The sequence below is a fragment of the Nuphar pumila genome, chromosome 2 (assembly GCF_984573655.1).
Source record: "Nuphar pumila chromosome 2, dmNupPumi1.hap1.1, whole genome shotgun sequence".
Lineage (NCBI taxonomy): Eukaryota > Viridiplantae > Streptophyta > Magnoliopsida > Nymphaeales > Nymphaeaceae > Nuphar > Nuphar pumila.
Genome location: NC_143250.1, coordinates 91,616,242 through 91,643,027, shown reverse-complemented (window position 1 = coordinate 91,643,027; position 26,786 = coordinate 91,616,242). Strand labels below are relative to the sequence as shown.

Here is a 26,786-nt window from a genome sequence, read left to right as displayed (position 1 = left end):
CAAAAAGTCGTGGGAATTAGAAAAAACAAAAAAGAAGGTAGTCGTCCCAACTAAAGTCTCCTGAAGGACCGAATAAACCCCTGCTTCCTTCGTCGTCGTGTTCTTCTTCGTCTTCTCTCTCTCTCTCTCTCTCTCTGGTCTGCGGTTCTCTACTCCGTTTCGTGACCGCGTTCCTGTTTGCGATTCGGGCGAGGTAACAGGAAAGAGGAGATGGCGGAGGAGGTCGGGTTTTACATGTTTGGACCGTACAAAGTATACAAGGAGGAGGTCTTCTACACCACCGACCTATGCTTCGTCATGGTCAACCTCCGCCCCATCGTGCCTGGTACCCTCTACCTCTTCCACCCTCTGTCTCTCCTTTGTTTATTTATTTAACCCTCCTCTTCATCCTTGTTCTTTGCTATCCCCGTCTCCTTCTTAGATTGCAGTAGCAAGTGAAGCAGGTTGCCACTCTGCTGCTACACGCTTACAACTTTGTTCCTTCTGCTGTTAATGATCATGCAAGTCATTGGTGCTTTGGGCGCAGTTGGTCACCCAATTATAAAGACTAAAGAATCAAGATTTTAGATTAAAGGCAATAACATGACTAAATGACAAGAAAGATGAAATTAAACTCAATGATCCAATTGTGTGTGTGTGTGTGTGTGTGTGTGTGTTTTGAGAGAGAGAGAGAGAGAGAGAGAGAGAGAGAGAGAGAGAGAGAGAGAGAGAGAGAGAGAGAGAGAGAGATGTTAATTTGCACATATCATCAAATCTTGTTGCTGAAAGCTGATCAGACCATAGTTACCGGAAGCACCTCCTTAAAGGGGAAGTGCACTTTCCCGGAAGCGTGCTTCGAAAGTGGGAAGCACCATGCTTTTCCTAATAAACACGAGGCCTCTTCGTACATTGTCACCCTTCCCTTTTGGTTTAGGAAGGACTCCTTTTCTTTCTATTTTCTTTTCTTTGGGTAACCATAGACTGTAGCAGGACAAACACTCTGCATACAAGCTTTAGAACACCAAGACGGATTAGATGCTGAAGCAAAAATGATAGGTTCATGAATGCATTGTTCAAAGATTCATTTTTTCGGAACCAAAGATCGAACACATTGCTCCTGCTAATAGAAAGTCTCAATGTGGGGACGAACTTCTGATGCAAGTGATTTTGGGGATACTTATCATTGATAAAATGCTAAAAAAAGATCCTTGACGATATTACTTCTCAACGAGGGGATCTTTCTAACAACTTGAAGGGTCTTTCATCTCGAGGCTGTTCTTAAGCTGTTGAGTGCCCTGTGGCTCCAATGTTTTTTAGTTGATGTTGGCATGTTAACCAACAACGCATTTGCTTGGGCAATGTCATTCGTGGGTCGTGCAGATAAATTCTCAGCTTACAGTCTTTGTATTTGCTATGAGCCTATGACATAAAAAACTCTTGGCTACTATAAGTGGATCTTCTTTTATGTCCCCTGGATAAAAGATTTGTTCTTGCCGACATGTTCCAGCCCCAACTCGCTGCACCACTATTACTACTAGACTACAAATTGATATGCGCTTCGAGCATTGATATATGCAAAGTGCAAACACATTCTCTATCTTAATTGATGCCCTCATGCAAGAACGGTTTGCCAGGAGATAACTTGATATTTGTTTTTTTCATCAACATCAGAGTCCTGCATTAAGTATTCACTTGAGTGCTCTTCCCTCTGTTAAGAAGTTGGTGAGATCCCAAACTCCATTATTTGCAACCACCTTCTGTTTGCCGCAGTTCTTTCAATCATTAATTTTGGAGACTATTGAGTTTTCTATTTTTCATATTTATAGTCAAATGTAATTATATTAATCAAATAGTCAACACACTTCAATTTCCTTGAGAATGTAGATAACCCCAGACCTATGTGACTATTGTCCTGTTGAAGGCCATGAAAATGTGCTTTGACCAGTTAAAAGTTGGAGTTCTACCATCTCTTCTTGTCTGATCTCTGTTAGGTTACCATTGTGGCATCTTTCCTATTATCACCAATTTCTTTGGTATATTTTCATCTTTCAGATGTGTCCTTCAATTGCATTACCCTACTCTATCGATTGCTTCTTGCAATGAAATCTTCCATGATGGTGTTACCAGTTAGCAATTTCTTTTCTTCCGCATAACCCCCTCTCCCCAACCCTTCCCCTCCCTTTCATTTATCATTTCTTATTTGGAATGAAGAAGAGAAGAAAGAGTTGAAGGAAATCAAAGTGCAAAGGAGGTTCCTAATTGCTGCAATATGCTTCTTTAATCTGGGTATACCTGCTCCTTGGAAATTCTGTGTTGGTTGCTTGCTACTATAGTTGGTGATGACTAGTAGTCAATATAATTTGAACTGTCATCCACTTCTGATTGGAAGTGCTTTTGATTTAGTTTTTGTTATGACTCTTTAGACTTGTAATATCATTATAAAAGCTGACCTGTCCACCAAATGGCATATATTTCAGCAATTCCATCACAGAAATTTTGTAGAAACTTGCTTACTTTGGCAAAATTGATGCTGTACTCATTAAACTATAGTCTATGTGATTGTGGGCCCAGATGTCTAAAGATCCCAGTACGTTTATGGGGGTTTATTTGAAATTTAGAGACCATGACATTCTAAGATATATTTGGGAATGGGTTGTATATCCTGGGCAAGATAGAGAGAACCTTGTGATAATGGACTTAGTTCTTACTTCTTAGTATTGAGATTCTTTCATATAAAATTCAAGTTTGCCTTGTATATAAATCAAGAAATGAATGTCTAGTTTTAACACATGCAAGAGATGGTTTTGGTATATTACTGGTTGTGCAATGCATTTTGGCTTAGGATATAATACACTTTTGATCCAGCTTTTTACACTTTGCCCTTTTTAATGATGATCTTGGTAAGCTGATCTTTCAGTTTTAAAATTTGATAGAAAAAAAATTGTTTCAGGTTATTGTTTTGCTCGTGGTACATTAGTGTAATTCATAAAAACAATGTGTCAATCATTTGCCTAGTAAAAACTATGGGAATTGTTTTATTTGATGAATTTTTTAACTACATCTAAAATCTGTTTTAATTGTTTATCTTTTTGCTACAAGGAACTTTGAAATACATCAACTCTTTTATTGATGTCTTCTCTGATCCCAATGCATTGATTTGTTTTGTGTATTTGAAACATTGCCAGTTTATTTCACCTTTTTCCATCTTATTAGTCTCTGAATCACTTTCTTTTCCTTTTGATATTTTGGCAGGTCATATCCTTATTGTAGAATTGTGGATCATATTGGCTCAGTGAGACATGCATGAAGTCCTCTGTCAATCTTCTATGTATATATGTGCACGTACATCTGTGTGTATGCATACATGTGTTAATCCGCGTATAAGGCTTCCACTCTTAATAATATTAATTGATAAATATTTTTACCTTGCCAATAATGTCCTTATATCTTACTGAGAAAGCATATTATTTTTATATCTCCCAAGACATTGGGTTGCCGATACTATCTCGATATTAATAGTGGTGACTATCTATCTACCTACATACACACGTGGATGCATACATGCATACATACACTGTTTTTTTCAATTTAAGACGAGTTTTACAGAGTATGGGACAAACAATTTTGTAATGCATATTTTGTGTACAATAAAATGGTCAATCTTTAATGGAAAGGACTGACAACTGGTTATTGTTTAAGCAAAATATATAAAGTATATATTTCCTTTAAAGATGTGGTTGATTCTAAAACACAAGCATTAAGTTTTTTTTATTTGGTTATAATTTTTCTACTGTTGTATCCTTCATTTTTCCTTCTTTAATTCTACTCCATTCCAGGATATTCTTTTGTTCATCATATTCAGAGCATGTCAATACATGATTTTTCAAGAGGCCATTTTCTTATGTGATGCCTAGCCTGTTCTTGATTTATGATTAATTTTCCCATAATGATATAAACTGAAAAGAAAAATTTTCTGAAATAATTCAATGCTGGAATGCCTGTCATGCACTCCTTAATGTCATTTACATGTGCTGGTTTGTCCAAAGCGTGTGGTAAAGCGTTTCGCAGATCTTACTCCAGAAGAGGCTACCGATATTTGGGTTACAGCTCACAAAATTGGTGCTCAGCTTGAGGTTCACTATAAAGCGACTTCTCTAACCTTCACAATTCAGGTAAGCAAGTAATGAGGCTTTGATCCTTTGTTTGAATTATGTTTAATTTCTGTTCTAGCAAGGTCCTCGTGGCAATGTTATGTTGTTTTCTTTTCACCACTTTCAGTGCCGATGACATGATATTCTTGTGAACAGTGATTACCATTGGGTATGGCCATGTTTGGTTCTATGGAGCTTAATTCACTTGATTTGTATTGTATTTGGAAAATCTATAGAATAACTAATATCAATTTGACAAAACAAAATCTTTATGCAAAATGTAGGCCTTCACATTGGGAAGTATTTGATGATTTTTCTTTTTTTGGGGCACATTCTTATGCCCTTTAGCTACATAATTTACTTATGGAGAACAAGATACAAGTGATGACCAACTGATGATATCCAATTGACTATTCTTTTTTTTACTGATACGAGCAGAAGATGCGAGTGATGAAACTCAGCTCGTTCCTTTTCCGAGGAAGTAAGTTATAAAACACACTTGTTTTTGCTGATACCGCAAAAGAATACCCAAGGGTAAAAATTCACCCCTCTTGTTTCCTAAACAAAGCTCTCTCTCTCTCTCTCTTGCTGACATTTTTTGCTGCATATTTTTTTTAATGATCCCTCATCTGTAATATAGTTTTCTGTATACATATGTTGTCCTTTTTCTTTTTTCACTTCCAAGAGTTAATGCACTGTATCAGTTAAGAGGTGGCAGGGGTTACTTCCATGCCCAGGGAGTAAAATATACGAATATCCATTGCAAATAATTTGAAGTAGATGTGTATATGTGTGCAAATTTTTTTTTATGTTGTTAACATCTACAACTGGTCCATCACACTTTTTACGGTTTACACAACACACCTACAAGTAGGGGTGTTGACAACAGGTCAGGTTTGGTTCAGACCCAGGTGGGTCCAAACCCAGATCTGATTTGAGATGCTGGTACCAGGTCCAGTCTCAGGTCCACTCAAACCTACCATAAGAGAAACCATACCCGAATATCCTATAAGGATTACATGAACCTGACCTGGACCATACCCGGTAAAATAATATTTATTATCTTTTTTATATTGAAAATTTGTGGATCTTAGTCAGAAATTTCACAAACCATACCCAGCTCCATATATTAATCCGTCCCTTTGAGTCTTACCTGAATTCTAATTGGGCCTCCTTGTTTATCACCAAACTGTGACCCTATAGGGTTTGGTATGGGTCAGGTTCACCCATTGACACCCCTACCTGCTAGACGGAAAGGATTCAAACTATATACACACACATACGAAGTGGAAAAGGTGAGGAAATTCTTTAACAATTTGAAAGAATTGAATGAGGAGCAGTATCTGGTGAAAATCTCATGTACAGCTCTGTAGAATGACAGTAAGGGTGTCTTACCTGTCAACTTTTCCAGGGTTGACCTTGTCTTACAGTGTGTCAGGCATGAGGCATGATAGCTGCTTTGCCTCTTTGTCCAGCTTTCAAGGCGTTGATTAGGTCTAGATGAGAAAGACATTTTCTTCCCAATCTTCTGAATCATATTATATGACTAATACATGGTTCTTGGTGTTAAAATTATATGTATACAAATACCCGACAAGGGTATTTCTGTCTTTTTTATATGTAGTACAGTCCACTAGGGACTTAAGTGTGATACTTGTTTTTCTTTTTAGTTTTTAGTTTTTTCAAACTTTGTAATAGTCATATTATGACTGTTGGGAGACAGTCCAACTAGTCGTTGGACTTCCTCCCACTCCTTGAGTGAGGCTTTATAAATAGAGCCTTACTCCCTAAGTGTATGGTAATGCTCTTTGAAGCATTTTGATATTTTATACAAAGGCTCTCTCTCTTCCAATAGGCTCTTTATGCCTTTTTGTTGTTTTATATTTCATCTCGTATGAGATTGTAATCGGTTCATTTGAACCTCGATTCGTGTGTATAAGCCCTTTGTGATAGAAATCGTGGTTTCCACCACCGAATGGGAGAGAGAGAAAAGAAAGTTGCAGAATTTTCCCCAATGATCGACTGTGGTATTGGGCTTCCCATTAAGTACATGCTGTTACAATTACTAGGGTACGAAAATACCCATCATACAACAAATGTAAATTACAATATGCCATTAGTGCCTTTAATGAACATGTGCTAATTAGAGTGCTAATTGGATGAACTCAAATTGGGTTTGGATAAGATCCAAACCCAGTCGTGAATACACACTTCTTTTCATCCTCCCTCAAGTTGTACATGGTTTTGAACCATGAACAACTTGCCTTTCAACATCCAGAATCGGTCCTTGATAAGCCCTTTGGTAAATAAGTCAGCAACTTGATCAGTAGTCCGAACAAATTCTGGTTCAATTTTCTTCTCTTTGACTTTCTATGTTACAAAATGTTGATCAATTTCAATATGCTTGGCACGACTGTGGTAGATAGGATTGAATGACATGTTGATGGCACTTTGATTGTCACATAGGAGAATACATTTAGATATTGATTCTCCTACTTCTGTCAACAAATGTCTAATCTATGTTACTTCAGCTGTAACAACTGCCATTGATTTGTATTCAGCTTCTGTGCTTGATCTGGCAATAGCTCTTTGTTTTCTACTGCTCCAAGAGACAAGATTTAGGCCAACGAAAATACAGTATCCTGACATTGACCTGCGCTCATCTGGATCTCCTGCCCAGTTTGCATCTGTGTAAACAAGAAGTTCATGCATGTTATGTTCATTCATACTCTTTCTGTACAAAAGACCATCTCCAATAGTTCCCTTCAAATATCGAAGAATACGTTTAACAACTTCCATATGTCCAATACGCGGTTCATGCATGAACTGAGATACCTGATTGATTGAGTAAACAATATCAGGGCGAGTAAAAGTGAGATATTGAAGCATCCCCACTATCCTGCGATATCCTGTAGGATCCTCATACAAATCACCATCTCTGGAACTGAGTTTCTGATGAAGTACACTGGGTGTGCTTAGAGGCTTGCAATCTTTCATACCTGCTTTGCTGAGAACATCAATGGTATACTTATGTTAGGTAAGTGTCATGCTTTCAATAGTTCTGTCAACTTCTACTCCAAGAAAATATCGCAGTTTACCAAGGTCTTTCATCTTGAACCTGTGGTTCAGGAGTTCTTTGACCTGCTCAATGTGTTCAGCAGAGTTACCTGTAATGATTATGTCATCTACATATATCAATAATAAGGTAATTGTGTCGTTACATTTGAATATGAAAAGTGAATGATCAAGAAGCGAACGACTAAAACCATATTTCTCTATTTCAAGAGAAAAACTGTCAAACCAAGATCGAGAGGCTTGCTTCAAACCATATATAGCTCTCTTTAATTGACACACATATTCTCTTGAGTTCCCTTCTGCATACCCAGTGGGTTGTTACATGTACACTTCTTCCTTTAGAGTTCCATGTAAAAATGCATTTTTTACATCCAGTTGACTGATAATCCACTGATGTTTAATAGCCAATGATAGTATGATTCGAATAGTACCCATTTTCACAACCGGACTGAAGGTCTCATGGTAATCTTGTCCTTGCTTTTGGGTGATTCCCTTGGCAACTAGCCTAGCCTTATATCGCTCAATAGTACCATCCGACTTATACTTTATTTTGTACACCCACTTGGACCCAACTACATTTCGATCATGTGGTCTGGGAACAATCTCCCAAGTGCCACATTCATGAAGAGCCTCCATTTCTTCATTCATAGCTTCAATCCATCGCTTAGAATTTGCTGCTTGATAGAAATTCGTGGGCTGATCTTCCTTACCTAGAGAGGTTAAGAAGAGTTGAAAATCCATAGTGAAATTCTCATAACTTACCCATCTATCAATAGGATGTCGGGGTCGAGTGGATCTTCTGGGAGCAGAAGAAGAATTCATCTCTTGATTAGAATTAGGAAGAATCCCCTTCTCATGTCGAGAGTAAACAATGCCTTTATACCTTTCGGGAGGCAAGAGTGGATCAGAAATGACACTTTCCTGAGTCGTCTGTACATCATCAGACATGTTTCTCTCATCTCTTTCATTACATTCTAAAGGACAAACATCATTAACACTAGAGAAGAGGTCAGAGTTCAACCCGGGGTGATAAACTTCAATTTTACGAAGGGTGTCAACCTTGTGATCAAAATTCAATTCATCAAATACAACATTCCTGGATATTTTGATACGCTTGCCCACAGGATCATAGCATCTGTACCCTTTATAATCATCAGCATACCCCACAAATCTGCACTTCAAGGCCTTATCCTGAAACTTATGTCGCATTGAACTGTCAACATGAACATAACATACATACCTGAATACTCGCAAATCATGATAATTTGGATGAACACCATGTAAGGAAAGGTAGGGTGATTTGTTTTTCAAGATATTCATGGGCAATCGATTTATGATATGAACGGCTGAATGAAAGACTTCTGCCCAAAAGGTAACTGGAAGGTTACTATCATGCATCATGCTCATGGCACTCTCGACAATATGGCGATGCTTGCGTTTAGCAATCCCATTCTGTTGAGGTGTATGAGGACAAGACACCTGCCTATGTATTCCGTTTGTCTGGAGAAATTTAATAAAGTCATTTGAGGAGAATTCACCCCCTCCATCACATTGGAAACAAAGGATATTATCAGAGAATTGATTTTGAACAAAGGAATGAAAATTCTGAAATAACTTGAATGTTTCAGATTTACATTTCATAAAGAAGATCCATGTATACCGAGAATAACTATCAACAAAAATGAGATAATACTTGATGCCAGACATGGAGGTAACTAGAGCCGGACCCCAAACATCAGAACAAATAATTTCAAAAGGCTTTGAAGCTCTTTTATTAATAGAATGAAATGGAAGGACATGACTCTTACATTGAAGACAACTAGAACATTTCTTATCATCGACATTTAAATTTAGACTTGACTTGGGAATAAGACTGCTAGAAACAAGCTTTTCAATAAAACGACTACTACAATTACCCAAACGACCATGCCAAAGATTTGGCTTATTACACTCAGAAAGGCTAAAAACATTTTTAGAAGAAGCTGAAGAAGATGATGATGCGAACTTCAAAGTGGAAGGATTCTCTTGAAACACGTACATATTCCCTTGTCGCTTTCCTTCAGCGAACGTTTCCCTCGTGTGGAGATCTTTGACACGAACAGAAAAAGGAGTAAACTCAACTAAGGCATTGATGTCATCAACAAGCTTAGAGACAAAAACAATATTTTTCTTGATATTCGGAGCATAAATGACATTTGAAAGAGCAAGGGAAGAAGTAGACATAGGTATGACAGAGTTTCCAATGTGGGAAATATGATGGTGAGACCCATCTCCAGTGACTATACTATTTTTACCAGCATAGGGAACACAAGTTAGGAGCTTACCAACATCACCAATGACATGAGTGGCTGCACCAGAATCGACATACTAAGTGCCCTGATCATTTTGCTTTAAGTTCAATTCAGCTAAAGCAGAGAGTAACAACTCCTTGACTTCGTCACTGTTCTTCAATTTATATGACCCCTTGTTTGTCTCTGGCCGTTTACCTTTATTTTGAGGATTGAACCAATAATTTGCTTTGATATGCCCCCTTTTATTGCATAGAAAACAGGTCGGTATTGATCTTTGCCTTCGCCCACTGGGAGGAATATTAGGTACAGGTAATATTCCACGACTTCCTTGTCCATTTCTTTCTTGACTCTCTCTATCTCGAAAATCATATGTACCACGTCCTCGCCCATATGCAACTCCTGTGGCAAAAACAATGTGTGCTCCACCGAGAATGAGTATCTTCAAAAAATCCCTTTAGGGACATCTCATACTGCAAAAGCTTGGCATGAAGATCTTCAAAAGCAGGTAACTCTGACAAACACAATAAGGAAGTAACCATCATATGATAATCCGATCCCAGCCCACTCAAAGTCTGTTGCACCATATCTTTGTCACTAACTGCACATCCCACGATGGCCAACTGATCTGTAATGGTCTTCATTTTGTTCAAGTACTCCATGATGGTCATGAAGTCCTTTCTTAACATTTGAAACTCTTTCTTCAAAAATAATATTCTGGCCTGAGAAACTTGAGAATATGTCTGAACCAATCGATGCCATAATTGCATTGCAGAGCAGTCATCTGGAATTGCCACAAGCACTTCCTGTGATAATGTAAAAGTGATATAGGCAACCAGCGCCTGATCTCGCTTTATCCAGGATACGTATTCTAGATTTCTGACATAGGTAATAGAAAGATCTTCCTCACCATTCTTTGCTTCTTGTGATACGAACTCTGGAGGAACAGGAACAGAGCCATCCAGATGTCCAGAAAGGTCCTGATTTCTTATGAATGGAATAATTTGTCGCTTCCAAGTTAGAAAATTGGAATTGTTCAGTTTTTCAGACACGAGTTGACTAATAAAGTTTGAGGAAAGACCAGACTGAGAGTGAGGAAATGAGTCCATATTCTATCGAAACCAAAAATATAAGAAGAAATAAGAATTAAGAAAATGACTTTACGACAAGGACCCAATTGCAGTTGAGATCTAATGAAAATCAGAACAGAAACTTAATATCAGAAATTCTGTTGCAAGCCTTTTTGAATGATAAAACTGAGGCAGAAAACCAGAACTATGCACTAAGAACCTGTTCTGAATTAGAATTTGATCAAAGAGACACGTTACTTTAAAATTAACGTGTGTAATTTCAGAATATGAGGGAATATGGATTTATGACTCTGGGATATAAACAGCCTTGTGAAACAGAGAAGAAGATAGAGAAAGATCAACTAATGTAATATTAGTTAATCAGGACAGACCTGGGATCACTCCAAGATCTGAATCTGATATGCAGTCAACTTGTAAAAAAAATAGTTAACGTGACCCTATTCAAGCCTTGGAATCACGCAAAGATCAAATGATGTGAATCCGATCTTGCGTGAGTATTTGTGCTGTTAACATATAAGATCACGTGCAGTGACAAGTCAAAAGGGAAACAAAAATATGATAACGTGAAGAAAATAGAGAGGAAACAGTGAAACAGAAATATGTAGAGAAACAAGTAGGCTAATGAGAGAAGGCTGTTCAGCAAACAGTGAAACAAAAATATGTAGAGAAACAGGTAGGCTAACTAGAGAAGGAAGAATACTTTTTAAAGGATTTGATTGATTCGTTTTGAAGGCAAGAGAGATGATTCGAAGGCAAGAGAGTGGGAAGAGGCTTTACTGGATGAAGGAAGAAGATCCTTAAGCTTGGATCTGTCGCTCTGATACCATGATAGAAATCGTGGTTCCCTGTTTCATACACAAGAGCAGACACCACCGAATGGGAGAGAGAGAAAAGAAAGCTGCAGAATTTTCCCCAATGATCGACTGTGGTATTGGGCTTCCCATTAAATACATGTTACAATTACTAGGGTACGAAAATGCCCATTATACAACAAATGTAAATTACAATATGCCATTAATGCCTTTAATGAACATGTGTTAATTAGAGTGTTAATTGGATGAACTCAAATTGGGTTTGGATAAGATCCAAACCCAGTCGTGAATACACACTTCTTTTCACTTTGTTGGCATTATATTTGTTCACCCTTGTTTCATTACATGGTATCAGAGTTTGGCTCTTGAAAGAAGGTGAATCACGTATCTACTTCACACGAAGAAGCGCTCTTCAGTCCCTTGATCATTCCTCTACTCAAATATTCAAGTATTCATCATGGGAGAAAGAGAGTCCACCACCGTCATCACTTACAAGCTCCATGAAAACAATTACTTGATGTGGGCAACGACGATGAAAAATCACATTAAGGGTAAAAAATTATGGGGTTTTGTTAGTGGTTCTACTTGTGAACCACAACTCATTTTGACAAGAATTGAAGGAGATCAAGTTAAGGCCTTGTCCGAAGAAGAAAAGGAGAAAGCTTTGCGAGAATATCAAAATAAAATGGAAGATTGGGAAGCAAGCAATGCGTAAATACTCTCATAGTTTATGAATACCATGGAGTTTAAAATCGCCATCAATATCATCAAGTTCAAGAAGGCATGTGATGCATGGGGCTTTCTAAAAAGTACCTTTATTCAAAAGGATATAGCTAGACTCTATTATATCCAACATAAGGTGCGTAATTCTAAATAAGGAGATAAGAGTGTGATAGATTTTTACGGTATCTTATCCCCTATTTGGGATGAATTAGTTATGTTGAAACCAAAATGGGAAGGTTCAGCTATTGATATGAGAAGATTCCAAATCGAAAGAGAAAATATTCTTATTCCTTTATGGCCTTTGACCAGAATTTGAGCAAGTAAGATCTTCTTTAATTTATAGGGTTACTACTCCTTTTATAAGTGAGCCCCTTGCTCAAATTTGTCAAGAAGAGACAAGACTTGGAATGCACAAGTCTAATGATGAGATTCTTGCTATGACAAGACTCGAAAACTTTGTGAAAACATATAAACCACATTACTTTGAGAAGAAGTTCAATGGGGAATGACATACTGGAGGAGGATATAAAGGTAAAATTATTTTTCATCATTGTAAGGAACCAAGGCATATAAGACCAGAGTGTCCCAAATTTTAAAAAGTGGCCACCTTAAGTGAAGAACCTCAAGAATCAAGAAAATGGAGCAACTTCAATGAATTAAAGCTTACTCAAATAGTAGAGGCAGTCTCACAAATTCTCAAGGCCACTCCTACATCCGGCGTTGCCATCTCTTCCTCTTCTCCTCCAGGTAAAACTTCTTGGATTTTATATTCGGGTGCCTCTTTCCACATGACTCACAATGAGTCTCTCTTATCCGATTACACTAAATCATATTTTTCATGTGTGTCAATTGCCGATGGTACCTCTTTAAAAGTCAAAAGCATAGGAAACCTTGATGATATTTCAAAAAAAAAAATTGTTCCAAAAGTAAGAGTTATTCTCAAACTGGATTTAAATCTTTTTTTGATCTCTTAAATTTCTGACCACGGTTGTAAAATATTCTTCTCATCTAAGGCTTGTTGGGTGCAGGATCTCCAGTTAGAGAAGCTGATTGGGCAAGGTCATAGACGAGTAGACCTTTACTATATGGATTTCTTGTGTTTACCCAAATAGGATTGTTAAAATGTATCTAATATATATATATATATATATATATACCTATGTATATAATACATATATTACATCAATACCCGATAGGGGTATTTTTGTAATTTCAAATAGTTGTTTTAGAAAACAACTAGTTTCGTTTTTTGATAAAATGTAATTTTATTTTTTTTTATTTTTTTAATTCTTTTTTTATTTCTTTTGAGGACTAAAAGGGGCTCCAACCTTAGAGTCGTTGGAGCCCCCAACAGTCACAAATGTGACCGTTGGGGGCTCCCAACGACTCTATGGGAGCCCCCTTTTGGGCTCTCCTTTTGAGGCCTTTTGGCCATCCCTTCTCTCATCTCCCTCTTGTATAAATTGGGGCGAACCCCTTGTATATTTCTCATTCTAGAGAGCTTTCTCTCTTCTCAATAAGAGGCTTTTTATATTGTTGTCTTCTTAAAGGCTTGTGCTTGTATTATCCCTTTGCGGACTTGTGATATTGTCTCTTTTATTCATTGTTGCAAGTGCTTGTATGCACTCTTTATATTTCCGCAATATCTCATTACATGGTATCAAAGCCACTCGATTCTTGAAGGAAAGGTGTGGTTCGTGTATCTCATATTTAGTGTATATCTTCTCACTTCTTGGCAACATCATGGAGGCAAAGATTGACCTATCTTTCAAGCTCAATGGAAAGAATTATATGATGTGGGCATCGGCAATGGAAAATAATCTCAAAGGAAAGAAGCTTTGGGGTTTTGTCATGGGTACCGTTCCGGAACCTAAGCTTATGCTCACAAAGGACGAAGAAGGTCAAGAAAAGTCTCTTGAAAGAGATGCTCACATCAAGGCCATTGAAAATCATCAAAAAGAAGTGAAAGATTGGGAAAACAATCACGCAAAAATCCTTGCGTGGTTTATGAACAATGTTGAGCTTAAGGTATGTGCTAATATAGCTAAATTTCATAGAGCCAATGAGGCTTGGTTCTTTATGAAGGGTATGTATACCCAAAAGGATCTTGCGAGAGCATACTTCTTGCAAGAAAAGATTAGAACCACCAAGCAAGGTGATTCTAGCATTCAAGACTATTATAGTGCCCTAAACCCACTATGGGATGAATTGGCTCTTTTAGAGCCAAAATGGGTTTCTATGAAAGATATTGATTTAAGGCAAAAACAAATGGAACAAGAGCGATTGTTTCAATTCCTTTTTGGGCTACGTCCCGAATTTGAGCAAGTGAGATCCTCACTTCTCCATAGATCTATTTTTCCTCCTATTGAGGATGCTATTGCCGAAACCACTCAAGAGGAGACAAGGCTTGGCATAAGTAAGCATGTTGATGAAGTCCTTGCCGTATCAAAACCGGGTAACAATGTTAGAACCTATAAGCCTCCTCATTTTGGGAAACAAGGAAACTACAATAGAGGAAGAAAAATGATTGTTTGTCATTATTGCAATGAGCCGGATCACATTAAACTCGCTTGTCCAAAGCTTATTGGAACCTTCAAGCCTAAGGTGGCCTCTCTTGAAGAAACCACCACAAAAAAAGATGAAGGCAAGAACAATGACATCAAAGAAACTCTTGGACAAATATCTATGGCTCTCCAACAAATACTAAAAGTTTTCTCCTCCACATCGGGTGCGGCTATTGCCTCAACATCATCACCCGGTACGTTTTCTTGGATCCTTGACTCCGGAGCTTCTTTTCATATGACCCCTCATGAAAATGCACTTATTGATGTTTGCACCAATTCAAAGGACTCTTGTGTCTCTACGGCCGATGAAACCTTTTTAAAAATTTCAAGTATTGGATCTTTTAAAGATTCTCAAAATTTTTGTGTTCCAAAAGTAAGAGTTGTTCCCAAACTAAATTTAAACCTATTTTCGGTTTCTCAAATTGCCGACCATGGATGTGAAATATCTTTCTCATCTAATGATTGCTTTGTGCAGGATCTCCGGTCCGGGAAGCGGATTGGGCAAGGCCATAGAAAAGGAGACCTCTATTATATGGACCATCTCGATCTCCCTACAAATTATTTTTGTTCTTATGTCCAAGAAAAAACTATGGAAACTTGACATAAAAGACTTGGTCATCCAAGTTATTCCAAAATGTATCTCTTTCCTTTTGGAAACAAATTTTGTAAGGAAAAAGAAATTAATTGCAAAGATTGCATTTTTGGAAAAATGAAGTCTATTCCATTTCCAACTAGAACTTTTCTTTCATCAAGACCTTTTGAATTGGTGCATTCGGATGTTTGGGGGCCTTCTCCGGTTATGTCTAAAGAGGGCTATTCATATTATGTTACGTTTATTGATGACTTTACTCGGTATGTTTGGATTTTTTTTCTTAGTTATAAATCAGAAGTATTTACTTTCTTTAAAGATTTTCATAAAAAGGTTCAAAAATCAATTTCAAAATAACATATCTATTTTAAGATCCGATTCCAGTGGTGAATACTTATCTCACGAATTCCAAAACTATTTAACCCAAAATGGCATTTGCCATCAAAAGTCATGTCCTAGGACTCCCCAACAAAATGGCCTAGCGGAAAGGAAACATAGGCACATTATAGAAACCGCTAGAACATTACTTGTTTCTAGGAATATTCCAAAGAAGTTTTGGGCCGAAGCCGTTCTAACCTCAACCTATCTAATCAATAGAATGCCCTCTTCTAAGTTAAAAAATGCTTCTCCCTATGAAAAGTCTTTAAATTTTCACCTGATTTCAATCGTCTTCGTATTTTTGGTTGCAAATGTTTTGTCCTATTACATAAAAGGGATAAGTTATCTCCAAAAGCAATTGAATGTGTTTTTCTAGGATATGGTGAAAATAAAAAAGGGTATAGATGTTATGATTTTAAGAATGATAAACTATATGTTTCAAAAGATGTAACATTTCTAGAAGAAAACGGTTTTGATAAAATAGAAGAAACAAATGAAATTAATTATATATTCTTATATGATCTTATTGATGACATACAAGAAGATTTTTTTGAAAACATAGACGATACACGTGAGGTATCCTCTCTTGACATAACTCCCTCAAATGATAGTGATTCAAATATAAATGTTCATGATAATGATACCAATATAAATGTTTACTCAAGAAGAAATCAAGAAAATCCTATTAGTGCCCTCAAAAAATACTCTCAAATTTCTGAATCCACTGAGGAACCACAAGTTAGACATTCTTCTAGAATATCAATACCCCCAAATAGGTTTGTATCCTATGATTCCTTAACCCCCAACTATCGAGCGTGTTTAATAACCCTACATTCTTATTTTGAACCGGCTCACTATAATCAAGCTAAATCTATACCACATTGGGTTGAAGCAATGCAAGTTAAACTAAATGCTTTAAAAAAAGGCCAATACTTGGAAAATAGTTAATCTACCCTCACACAAAAAACCTATTGGTTGTCGCTGGGTCTTCAAAGTTAAAACTAAAAGCGATGGCTCTTTAGAACGATATAAAGCTAGATTAGTTGCTAAGGGATACTCCCAAGAATATGGCATTGATTATGAAGAAACATTCACTCTCGTAGCTCGAATGACCAGTGTCAGGACCTTAATAGCCGTCGCATCAACCAAAAAATGGCCTATTTATCAACTTGACGTAAAAAATGCCTTTTTAAATTAAAGTTTAAGTGAAGAAGTTTACATGGATCTGCCACCCGGAATTAATATTAAGCAAGGTCAAACACTTCGGCTTTTGAAGGCATTGTATGGTCTTAAACAAGCTCCTAAGGCTTGGTATGATCGTTTCAGTGATATCATGATAAAGTTAGGATTTCACTCTTGTTATACTGACACTGCTCTTTTTGTTAAACATGCAGGTTCTAATATCATAATTTTGTTGCTTTATGTTGATGATATGATTGTCACCAGGAATGATCAAAATAGTATTATTGATGTTAAAAATATGTTAAAAAATAATTTTGATATGTCTGATTTAGGTTTTCTTAGATATTTTCTTGGACTTGAGGTTGCATATTCTCCTAGAGGATATATTTTGTCACAGATGAAACTTGCTGCAGATATATGTTCTAAGTCTGGGATTTCTGATGACAAGAAAGTAGAGACTCCCGAGGTTATTAATGCCAAATTACGGTTGAAGGATGGGGTTCTTCTAGAAGATCCCACACCTTACAGACAACTCATTGGGTCTCTTACCTATTTAACCATCACCAGACCAGATATCGCCCATGCGGTTCACTCAGTTAGCCAATTTCAGCATGCTCCTACAACTGTGCATATGAGTGCTGTTCTCCGAATCATCCGCTACATTCGGAATACCATCAATAAAGGGCTATTTCTATCATCTTCTTTTTCCTTGAATCTTCTTGCTTATACAGATGCAGATTGGGGAGGTAATCCCAATGATCGAGTCTCAACTACTGGTTTTTGTGTTTTTTTAGGGGACTCTTTGATTGCCTGGCGATGCAAGAAGCAGCAGAAAGTTTCACTATCATCCACTGAAGCTGAGTACCGGGCTATGACAACCACGACAATGAAACTTGTATGGCTTCGCAGTCTGCTTAAATACATGGGAGTTGATATTACCGAAGCCTCAAAACTATGTTGCAACAACAAGAGTGCCATCTATATTGCGAGCAATCATACCTTTCATGAGCGTACAAAACATATCGAAATGGATTGCCACTATGTTCGTGACGAATTCTTACGAGGAACCATTGTTCTTCCATATGTCACTTCAGAATATCAGTTGGCAGACTTCTTCACTAAAGCTCTTCCGGCTCCTCGCTTCATGTTTCTTCTTGGCAAACTTTCCATCATTTCCTCGTAAAGTTTGAGGGGGGTGTTAAAATGTATCTAATATATATATATATATATATATATATATATATATATATATATATATATATATATATACCTATGTATATAATACATATATTACATCAATACCTGATAGGGGTATTTTTGTAATTTCACATAGTTGTTTTAGAAAACAACTAGTTTCGTTTTTTGATAAAATGTAATTTTATTTTTTTTAATTTTTTTATTTCTTTTGAGGACTAAAAGGGGCTCCAACCTTAGAGTCGTTGGAGCCCCCAACGGTCACAAATGTGACCGTTGGGGGCTCCCAACGACTCTATGGGAGCCCCCTTTGGGGCTCTCCTTTTGAGGCCTTTTGGCCATCCCTTCTCTCCTCTCCCTCTTGTATAAATTGGGGTGAACCCCTTGTATATTTCTCATTCTAGAGAGCTTTCTCTCTTCTCAATAAGAGGCTTTTTATATTGTTGCCTTCTTAAAGGCTTGTGCTTGTATTGTCCCTTTGCGGACTTGTGATATTGTCTCTTTTATTCATTGTTGCAAGTGCTTGTATGCACTCTTTATATTTCCGCAATATCTCATTACAAGGACATCTAAGTATATCCAAATTATCTCTTTTTTCATTTTTGAAAAAAAATTGTAAAGATAAAAAATTTGTATCTGAAGATTGTATACTTGAAAAAATGCAAATGATACCTTTTAGATCTAGAACCTCTATGTCACATGAAATTTTTGAATTAGTGCATTTGGATGTATAGGTCCCGCTCCCGTTATATCAAAAGGTGGTTATTTGTATTATGTTATATTTATAGATGATTTTAGTAGACATAATTGGATTTACTTCCTAGAACTCAAATCCAATGTTTTTTCATGTTTTAAAAACTTTCATAATCTCGTTAAAAATCAATATAAAACAAACATTAAAGTATTTCACTCCGACTTTGGGGGAGAGTTTCTTTCGAATGAATTTTAACTATATCTAAAAAATCATGGAATTATTCATCAAAAGTCATGTCCTAGGACCCCTCAACAAAATGAGATTTCTGAAAGAAAACATAGTCACATCATTGAAACTACTAGAACTCTACTTATTTCAAAAGAAATTCCAAGACAAATTTGGTCTGAAGCTGCCCTAACCGCAATTTATCTAATAAATATAATGCCTTCTTAAACATTAGAAAACAAATCTCCTATTGAAAAATCCTTTAAAATTTCTTCTGATTTGAAAGGGCTAAGGGTATTTGGATGTAAATGCTTTGTGCTTCTTGAAAAGTATAACAAACTCTCTCCCAAATCTATAAAATATGACTTTCTTGGTTATGTTGATAATAAAAAAGGATATCGATGTTATGATAAAACAAATGATAAACTTTACGTTTCTAAAAATGTTACTTTTTTAGAAAATGACAATGGATTTGATTTTGAAGTTCCTAAGGAAGAATCCGAGTATGCTTTCTTATTTGATTTATTACCCAATAAAGGTATTGGTAATGATATTGAAACTTTCGAGTCTATTAATGACTCAAGTAGCGAGTCATCTCATGATCTTCTTTAATACTCCAGGAGAAATAATGGGGAGCATCATGTGCCCTTGAAACATATAATCAACTAACAAATACTAAAGAAACTAGTGTTAGAAGGTCGGAACGAACAAATAGGCCTCCAAGTAGGTTTGTCTCATACAAATCCTTCTCCCTAAACTATAGAGTTTGTCTTCTAGCCATTCATTCCTTTCATGAACCATCCAACTATAATGAAGCTAAACACATAAAAGAATGGGTTGAAGTCATGAAAATTGAATTAGATGCATTCCATAAGACTCACACTTGGGCAATTCAACCTCTTCCTATCGGAAAGAAGACAATAGGGTGTAGATGAGTGTTTAAAATTAAAACAAAAAGTGACAGTTCTCTTGAGAAATATAAAGCAAGGCTAGTTGTAAAAGGATATTCTCAAGAATATGGTATAGATTACGAGGAGACATTTGCCTCAGTAGCTCGTATGACTACAATTAGGACTCTAATTGCAGTAGCATCAATTAAAAAATGATTGATATATCAGTTAGATGTTAAGAATGCATTCTTAAATGAAAACTTAAATGAAGAAGTATACATGGATCCTTCTCTTGGTCTGACTATTGAAAATGACATGGTTCTTCGTCTTCAAAAGACCCTATATGAGCTTAAACAAGCCCCCAAAGCATGGTATGATCAATTTAGTGGTACAATATTAAAACTTGAATTTAAATCTTGTTACACTGACACTGTTCTTTTTATGAGATCTATAGGTACCTCATTGATCATTCTTCTTTTGTATGTTGATGATACGATCATCACTGAGAACAATTAAAAGAAAATTGAAGATATTAAAATTTTGCTTAAAAAATCCTTTGATATGACTGACCTTAGTTTTTGAGATACTTCTTAGAAATTGAAGTAGCCCATTCACCAAGCGGATACATTTTATCTCATATCAAATTTGCAGTTGATATTGTTGAGCGTTCGGGAATCACTGACACAAAATATGCTGATACTCCTGAAGTGATAAATGCGAAAATGCGAGCTGAAGATGAAGTGTTATTAGATGATCCAACTCCTTATCGACAACTTATTGGATAATTAATATACCTGTCCATTATAAGGCTAGATATTGCGCATGTCGTACACTCTGCGAGTCAATTTCAAGATGCACCCACGTCAGTCTACATGAGTGCAGTATTAAGAATAGTTTGATACATCAAAAAAACTATATCTAAAGGGTTATTCTTATCCTCTTCTTCATTCTTAAATCTTATTGCTTATACTGATTCTGACTGGGCAGGAGATCCCAATAACCGTCACTTAGTTACTGGCTTTTGTGTATTTTTAGGTGATTCTCTCATTTCTTGGCGATGCAAAAAACAACAGAAAGTGTATTTATCCTTTACGGAAGCTGAGTATAGGGCAATGACTACCACAACTACTGAAGTCGTGTGGATGAGGGCACTACTTTTCGATATGGGTATTGATGTCTCTGAATCTTCAAAACTATGCTGCGAAAACAAAATTACCATCTATATAGCCAGCAATCACACATTTCATGAGCGAACGAAACACATTGAGATGGATTGTCACTATGTTTGTGAAGAATATTTGAAGGGGACTATTACGTTGCCATATATCCGGTCCGAATTTCAAATTGCAGACTTCTTCACCAAAGCTCTTTCACTGCCTCGATTTTTGTATCTTCTTAGTAAACTTTCGGTGATTTCACCGTAAGTTTGAGGAGTGTTAAAATTATATGTATACAAATACCCGACAAGGGTATTTCTGTCTTTTTTGTATGTAGTACAGTCCACTAGGGACTTAAGTGTAATACTTGTTTTTATTTCTAGTTTTTTGTTTTTTCAAACTTTGTAACAGTCTAATTATGAGGACTACCTCCCTACGGTCATAAATATGACCGTTGGAAGGCAGTCCAATGACTGTTGGACTGCCTCCCACTCCTTGAGTGAGGCTCCCTAAGTGTATGGTAATGCTCTTTGAAACATTTTGATATTTTATACAAAGGCTCTCTCTCTTTTCCAATAGGCTCTTTATGCCTTTTTGCTGTTTTATATTTCATCTCGTATGAGATTGTAATCGGTTCATTTGAACCTCGATTCGTGTGTGTATAAGCCCTTTGTTGGCATTATATTTGTTCACCCTTGTTTCATTACACTTGGCATGCCAGGATGGACCAGAGGCAGGCCAGTCTGTTCCTCATGTACACGTTCATATATTGCCAAGGAAGAAAGGTGATTTTGAGAACAATGATGAGATATATGATGCTGTAAGTGCTATTCTCTTTAAAAACGTTTTGGGAATAGAGCTATACACTTGTCATTTGCTTGATGCCTTAAACCCTCCCTGCTGCAGATAGATGAGGAGAAGGAACTAAAAAAGAAGCTGGACTTGGATGAAAATAGAAGAGACAGAAGCCTTGAGGAAAGGACTCGGGAAGCAGATGAGCTCCGTGCCCTTTTCTTGTAGATTATGGGCATCCATATTTATCCACTTGCTTCAACGTACCCCATTGCCAAGGATCAGTATTTGTTTGTGATTTGTCGTTCAGCATCTTGATCTCAAGTGGATTGTCTACAGGTGGTTCTATTGTTTTTCAGAAAATATTGTTTAACAGAAGTATAATCTTCTTGAAGTATCTTTGTGATTGTTCTATTTTCTTTTTGAAAACAAGTCTCTGTGATTGTAATAATGGAAAGCCTGCCTAACAGAGTGTCTAAGCACATATACCTGTCTATTTGATCAGTGTAACTTTTGATTGCATGCTGTTCCTGCACCGACAAACTTCCTCTCATTTTGTTGTTGGTTTGGTTAACTATGATGCTGTAGACTGGTTTATGTTTTCCCAAGCAAAGGAAAGGAGTCAAACAATTAGGTTTTGGCGTGGTCATGTTTGATTGATTTTACAGCTCATGCATTTGCATTTTAACTATTTGTAATGCAAAAGCAGAAGGAAAAGCAAATTTATGAACTTGGTTTTGCAAAGTAGCATCCTCTGACCGTTTTTTAATTTTAATCTGTAGAAAATCATGTAACAAAATAGTGTATGCTTAGCTTTTTTATTGCTAAAGATGGCAGAAGCTGTACAATAGTTTCAGAGTGCAAGTTGGCTGATCTAGCAAAACTCTCACCTGGGAGATTTACTAGTTTAGTCTCCGTCAACAGCACAACGCAGGGATGAAGGGCTTCCAGCTTATCCTATCCATGACAATGATAAAGGCCATGATTAGTTCGCTGTCAAAGCCTGGCTGAATGATGAGGCTGAAGACATCACTTCCCAACAAAACGGCGGTGTTCACCTGTTTTCTACGTATCTCAGCTGCCAATTCTCCAGTGGCGTGTTGGATCTTGCAACACCTCTTGTTGTAGTTTCCTTCGATGTAAAAATCTGGCACTGGAAAGTTTTCACCGATATAGACCACGGCTTGGCCCTTATTCTTCACCATATAGCGCTTCCTGATTGAGAAAGCATGCCCTCTCTGTCTTCTTCTTAGGCTTGCTTCACCTTTGAATCCATCCCACTGTTCATGCATGCTCAGAATCTGTCCAGTATAAACTGATGAATAAGAGACCGAATAAACGACCAAAGAAGGATCACATTTACATTTTGGGTGGGGATAAGAGTCATAAGACGACTTGATCCGGATTGGATGCTAGGAACAATGGGGAAGCACACATCAGGCCCACCAACCTTGTTCTCTCATGTCATATTGCCTTACTCTTCACCTAGGGCAGGTGCGTTGGTGCAAGACAAGGGAAGCTGGATCCCACGTCTCTGGTTGTGCGAGCGTGATGTGGAAGAGAATGGATCAAATGATTGTGTTTTGAATGCAGGCAGTGGGGTTCATGATGATGATTGAAGTGATGGACGGTGGTGATTTCAAAGCACAGAAATTTTGTGTTTTGTCGAATCACCTGATCTGTCCTAGATATGGAAAGTGGGTCACAGCTCGATAAGACATGGACATGTGATTTGATCAAATTAAAACCCCTATTCCATAAGAACCACATCTAAGGCACTGAAATCAGGGTTTTGAACCTTGAAAACCTGCTTACAATTATTACATGACAGTAATACACAGCAGATCTGATCCTTTGTGCAATTAAATATGGAAGGAATTTACCAAATGCCGCTGAATGGGGTTGCTGTACTACCCTACTCGAAAGACGTCCCTAATTCCCTACAGCTTGTGGCTCAGTCACAGTGGATTCTCTCACCTCTCACACTCATAACCGTCAAGATGTTAAAACTTTACCTAATATTTGCAAGAAATTAAACGTGAGCACATCATAATTTTCCAGGACAACCGGTTTTGGAGGATTGGTTTCAACTACCGTGAGTTTTGAACCTAAACTAAAAACGTTTTAAACTCATCCAAGTCTTCCACATTTTGTCATCATAATAACACTGCGTAAATAATCTTTTATTCGGTTCGTTGATTCGATTGATTGTTTCAAAGTATGAAACAATGGACATTCATAGATATATCGATTATGTTTGTAAGTTTCCTGCCTTCGTTATTATATATGCTTGCGTACAGGTTAATTTCTATCATCATATTTTTGAGCATGAAATTAAGATTACCTTGGGGCGCAGAGTCACCAACGACCTCCCTTCGCCGTCCATGAGCACTACATCCCGAGTCAGGCATCGGCAACTCCTCCTGTAGTTGTCGACCCTGAACACCAACCTCCCTCTGCTATCGAACACCATAAAACCGTCCATACAATCGAAAGACATACTGCACTTCTTCCAGATTGTGAAAACGGAAGTAGTATTTGTTGCTGATGGAGGTAGAAGTTTGGTATCACTTCCTGGGAAAATTCTAGACATAATAGCTCTTTGGAGTTTTGAGGTATCCAAAAGGCTAAGAAAGGCACGATGAAACGAAGCCTCAATCGCGCGCTATGAAATATACAACGGGGAAGTTGATGATAAAGAGAGGAGCTTGAGTTGAACTGGTTGGAACTTGGAAGCCCTCTAAGGGCAGAATAGGTGAATGAATATATAGGAGAAAGAAGAAAGGTGGGTGATACTGGTACGTCGTTTCGACGTGGAAAGGTTCACTTTGCTTTTTTTTTTTTTTTTTGTGGGGGGGGTGAAAGAATGTTTTGGTTTGTAGTCCTCTCCTTTGCGACAGTGGAATCATGTTCCTGTGTGTATATATTGCAGGGAGATCGAGATGGTAAATCGCAGGTCGCGTTGCCCCCGCTTATTATAGAGGTTCTCAGATGAACTTTAAATCTTCATATATCTGGAAAAAATGAAAGGCGCCACCTTTGAACCGGTCATAAATGATACTTGGTGGATGCGGCGGATTCCTTGTGGTAACTTTCTTTCTTTCTCATTTTGATCCTTTCAACCACACACACACACTGAGTGGTCCAGGTGGGCTAAAAAATGCTCACCTACCGGCCCTACCAAGCCCCTACTTGATCAACTTTGGTTCAGCTGGACTCGGCCAAATTAAAAGATTGACATGTTCCGTCTCGCCTCCCGAGGCCATATGAGACGACGTTAGATTTTTTTCTTCGAAGAGAAAGCTCTTCTTACCAGTTATACAACCATAGAATTGGGATTCAAACTTGCAACGTCCCCGTTGGATTGTTTTCAAAACACCATCCCTCCGCTTGTGCTGCTAAGCACTCACGAATTCCGAATGAGCATGACCCGTAATCATACAAGACTTCCATCAAAGCACTTCTTAGCTTCTGCTCAATCTGGAATGGTGGATTAAATTAATAGGAGAAGCAAAAGCGAACATGAGCATCGTTAGATCATGAGACAAGCACGTGGAGGAAAGCCAACTTTGGTTTTGGGACTTCACCCGGTATTTGAAAATTGGAATGGATGAACTTATCTACGTCAGTTCCCACCATGTCCAGCATCCCCAACTCGCCTTTGGCGTTTGTTCTTCTCGTGAGTCATCACCACATGCTTGTGTGCGTCGATTTTCGGTAGAGGTACTCCACTCCACTCCACTCCAAAATGGGCAAAAAGCCAGGGTGCCGATTCCTGGGTTTTTTTCTTTTCAAAAGGCCATATAGAGAATAAAACAATCATTACAAGTCCTTCCGTAAGCGTTTCTCACCTAACCTACCCGGAAAAGCACGTTCTATCAACACAACTTGCGGTGTTTGTGGATTCCTGGTCACTTCAATCAATGTGATGCAGTGATTTTACGTTTGGGCGGTTCCTTTTTCCTTCATTTACATTTTTCTCGGGATTCGATAAATTAGCCGGCCGGCCTTATCATTCAGACTCAAATTAAGGACCAGCAGTCTAAGTTAGCTGGGGATGGAAGTATGAAACCACAAATAATGTGGATTGTGGATTTAGTACTTTCCACTGCCTCCCGACTCCGATCAATATTTGGTAAATACATTATGAAGTTGTTTGTAAAGCTACGTGGATTTCATAGTTGCCTCTCCAGGTGCCAGTTTCCAAATGGGCATAGAAAATGTTGCAACTCTACTATTCCTACTGAGTTTATGGCTGCAAGGGAATTGGATATCTGATTCAGATCAGACACATTATTGTTGTATTTGGATCTTTACAATATGATCCGAATGCAAATTCAGGTGTGGAAATCGATTTTTTTTTTATTCAGTTCGGCATTTTAAGTCAGATCTAATTAATGCCTTTTGATCATCCTACACACCATTTAGGTTATGAACTGTGTCTTATAAGCGTAGTAATCCATAGCCTACTTTGTTATCAATGACAAGTGGCAGGAAGCTTAACATGAAATTTTACTTGATTGGATTGTGCCTAAACGCAATTAGCTGAAAGCAGAAAAAACTTAAGAAAGCAGTGAACTGCAATCACCTAAAAACAAAAGGCATTTTAGCTAATATCCACAGTATCCGGTCCAAGAATCCAAGACTGGGTCATGGTCCTAGGATAACTAAGCAGAAGCGAACCAGATAAATCTGTTTGAATCAAGGATGCATCTAAGCTATTTTGGGGATTAGTGGGTACAGGTAGTATCTTAGATATCAATGACCAGGATCTTTGTAGACAGTGGCTTATGGCCAGGGTGGGCACGTGCATATCCTGACATGAAAAACTCTCCCAAGGGGTATCAGGTCAAGGTGGTTAGTGCCCACCCTGACCCAGAGCACACATTAGAGGTGCCCTAGGTCAGGGTGGGCACCACCTGGGTCTGACCAAAGTCACCTCTCTCTCTCCCCGCCGCCGAACGCCGCCTCTCTCTTGGAGTGCCACCATACTACAGGGCGA

General features: G+C 37.7%; 1 protein-coding gene across 1 annotated transcript; it reads left to right on the top strand.

Moving 5' to 3' along the window:
* LOC149846086 (bifunctional bis(5'-adenosyl)-triphosphatase/adenylylsulfatase FHIT-like) lies at positions 1 to 22,039 on the top strand. The gene is made up of 4 exons (XM_089997841.1): positions 1 to 326; positions 4,004 to 4,151; positions 21,714 to 21,812; positions 21,899 to 22,039. The coding sequence occupies exons 1-4, from the start codon at positions 211 to 213 to the stop codon at positions 22,010 to 22,012; spliced, it is 477 nt and encodes a 158-aa protein (XP_089853967.1). The 5' UTR covers positions 1 to 210; the 3' UTR covers positions 22,013 to 22,039.
* The last annotated feature ends 4,747 nt before the right edge of the window (positions 22,040 to 26,786 follow it).

Excerpts from the sequence above, each read along its gene's own strand:
- LOC149846086 (XM_089997841.1), top strand. The coding sequence starts at position 211 with ATGGCGGAGGAGGTCGGGTTTTACATGTTTGGACCGTACAAAGTATAC. Across the intron at positions 4,152-21,713 it reads CTCTAACCTTCACAATTCAG|GATGGACCAGAGGCAGGCCA; the intron begins GTAAGCAAGTAA and ends TTGGCATGCCAG. Across the intron at positions 21,813-21,898 it reads ATGATGAGATATATGATGCT|ATAGATGAGGAGAAGGAACT; the intron begins GTAAGTGCTATT and ends TCCCTGCTGCAG.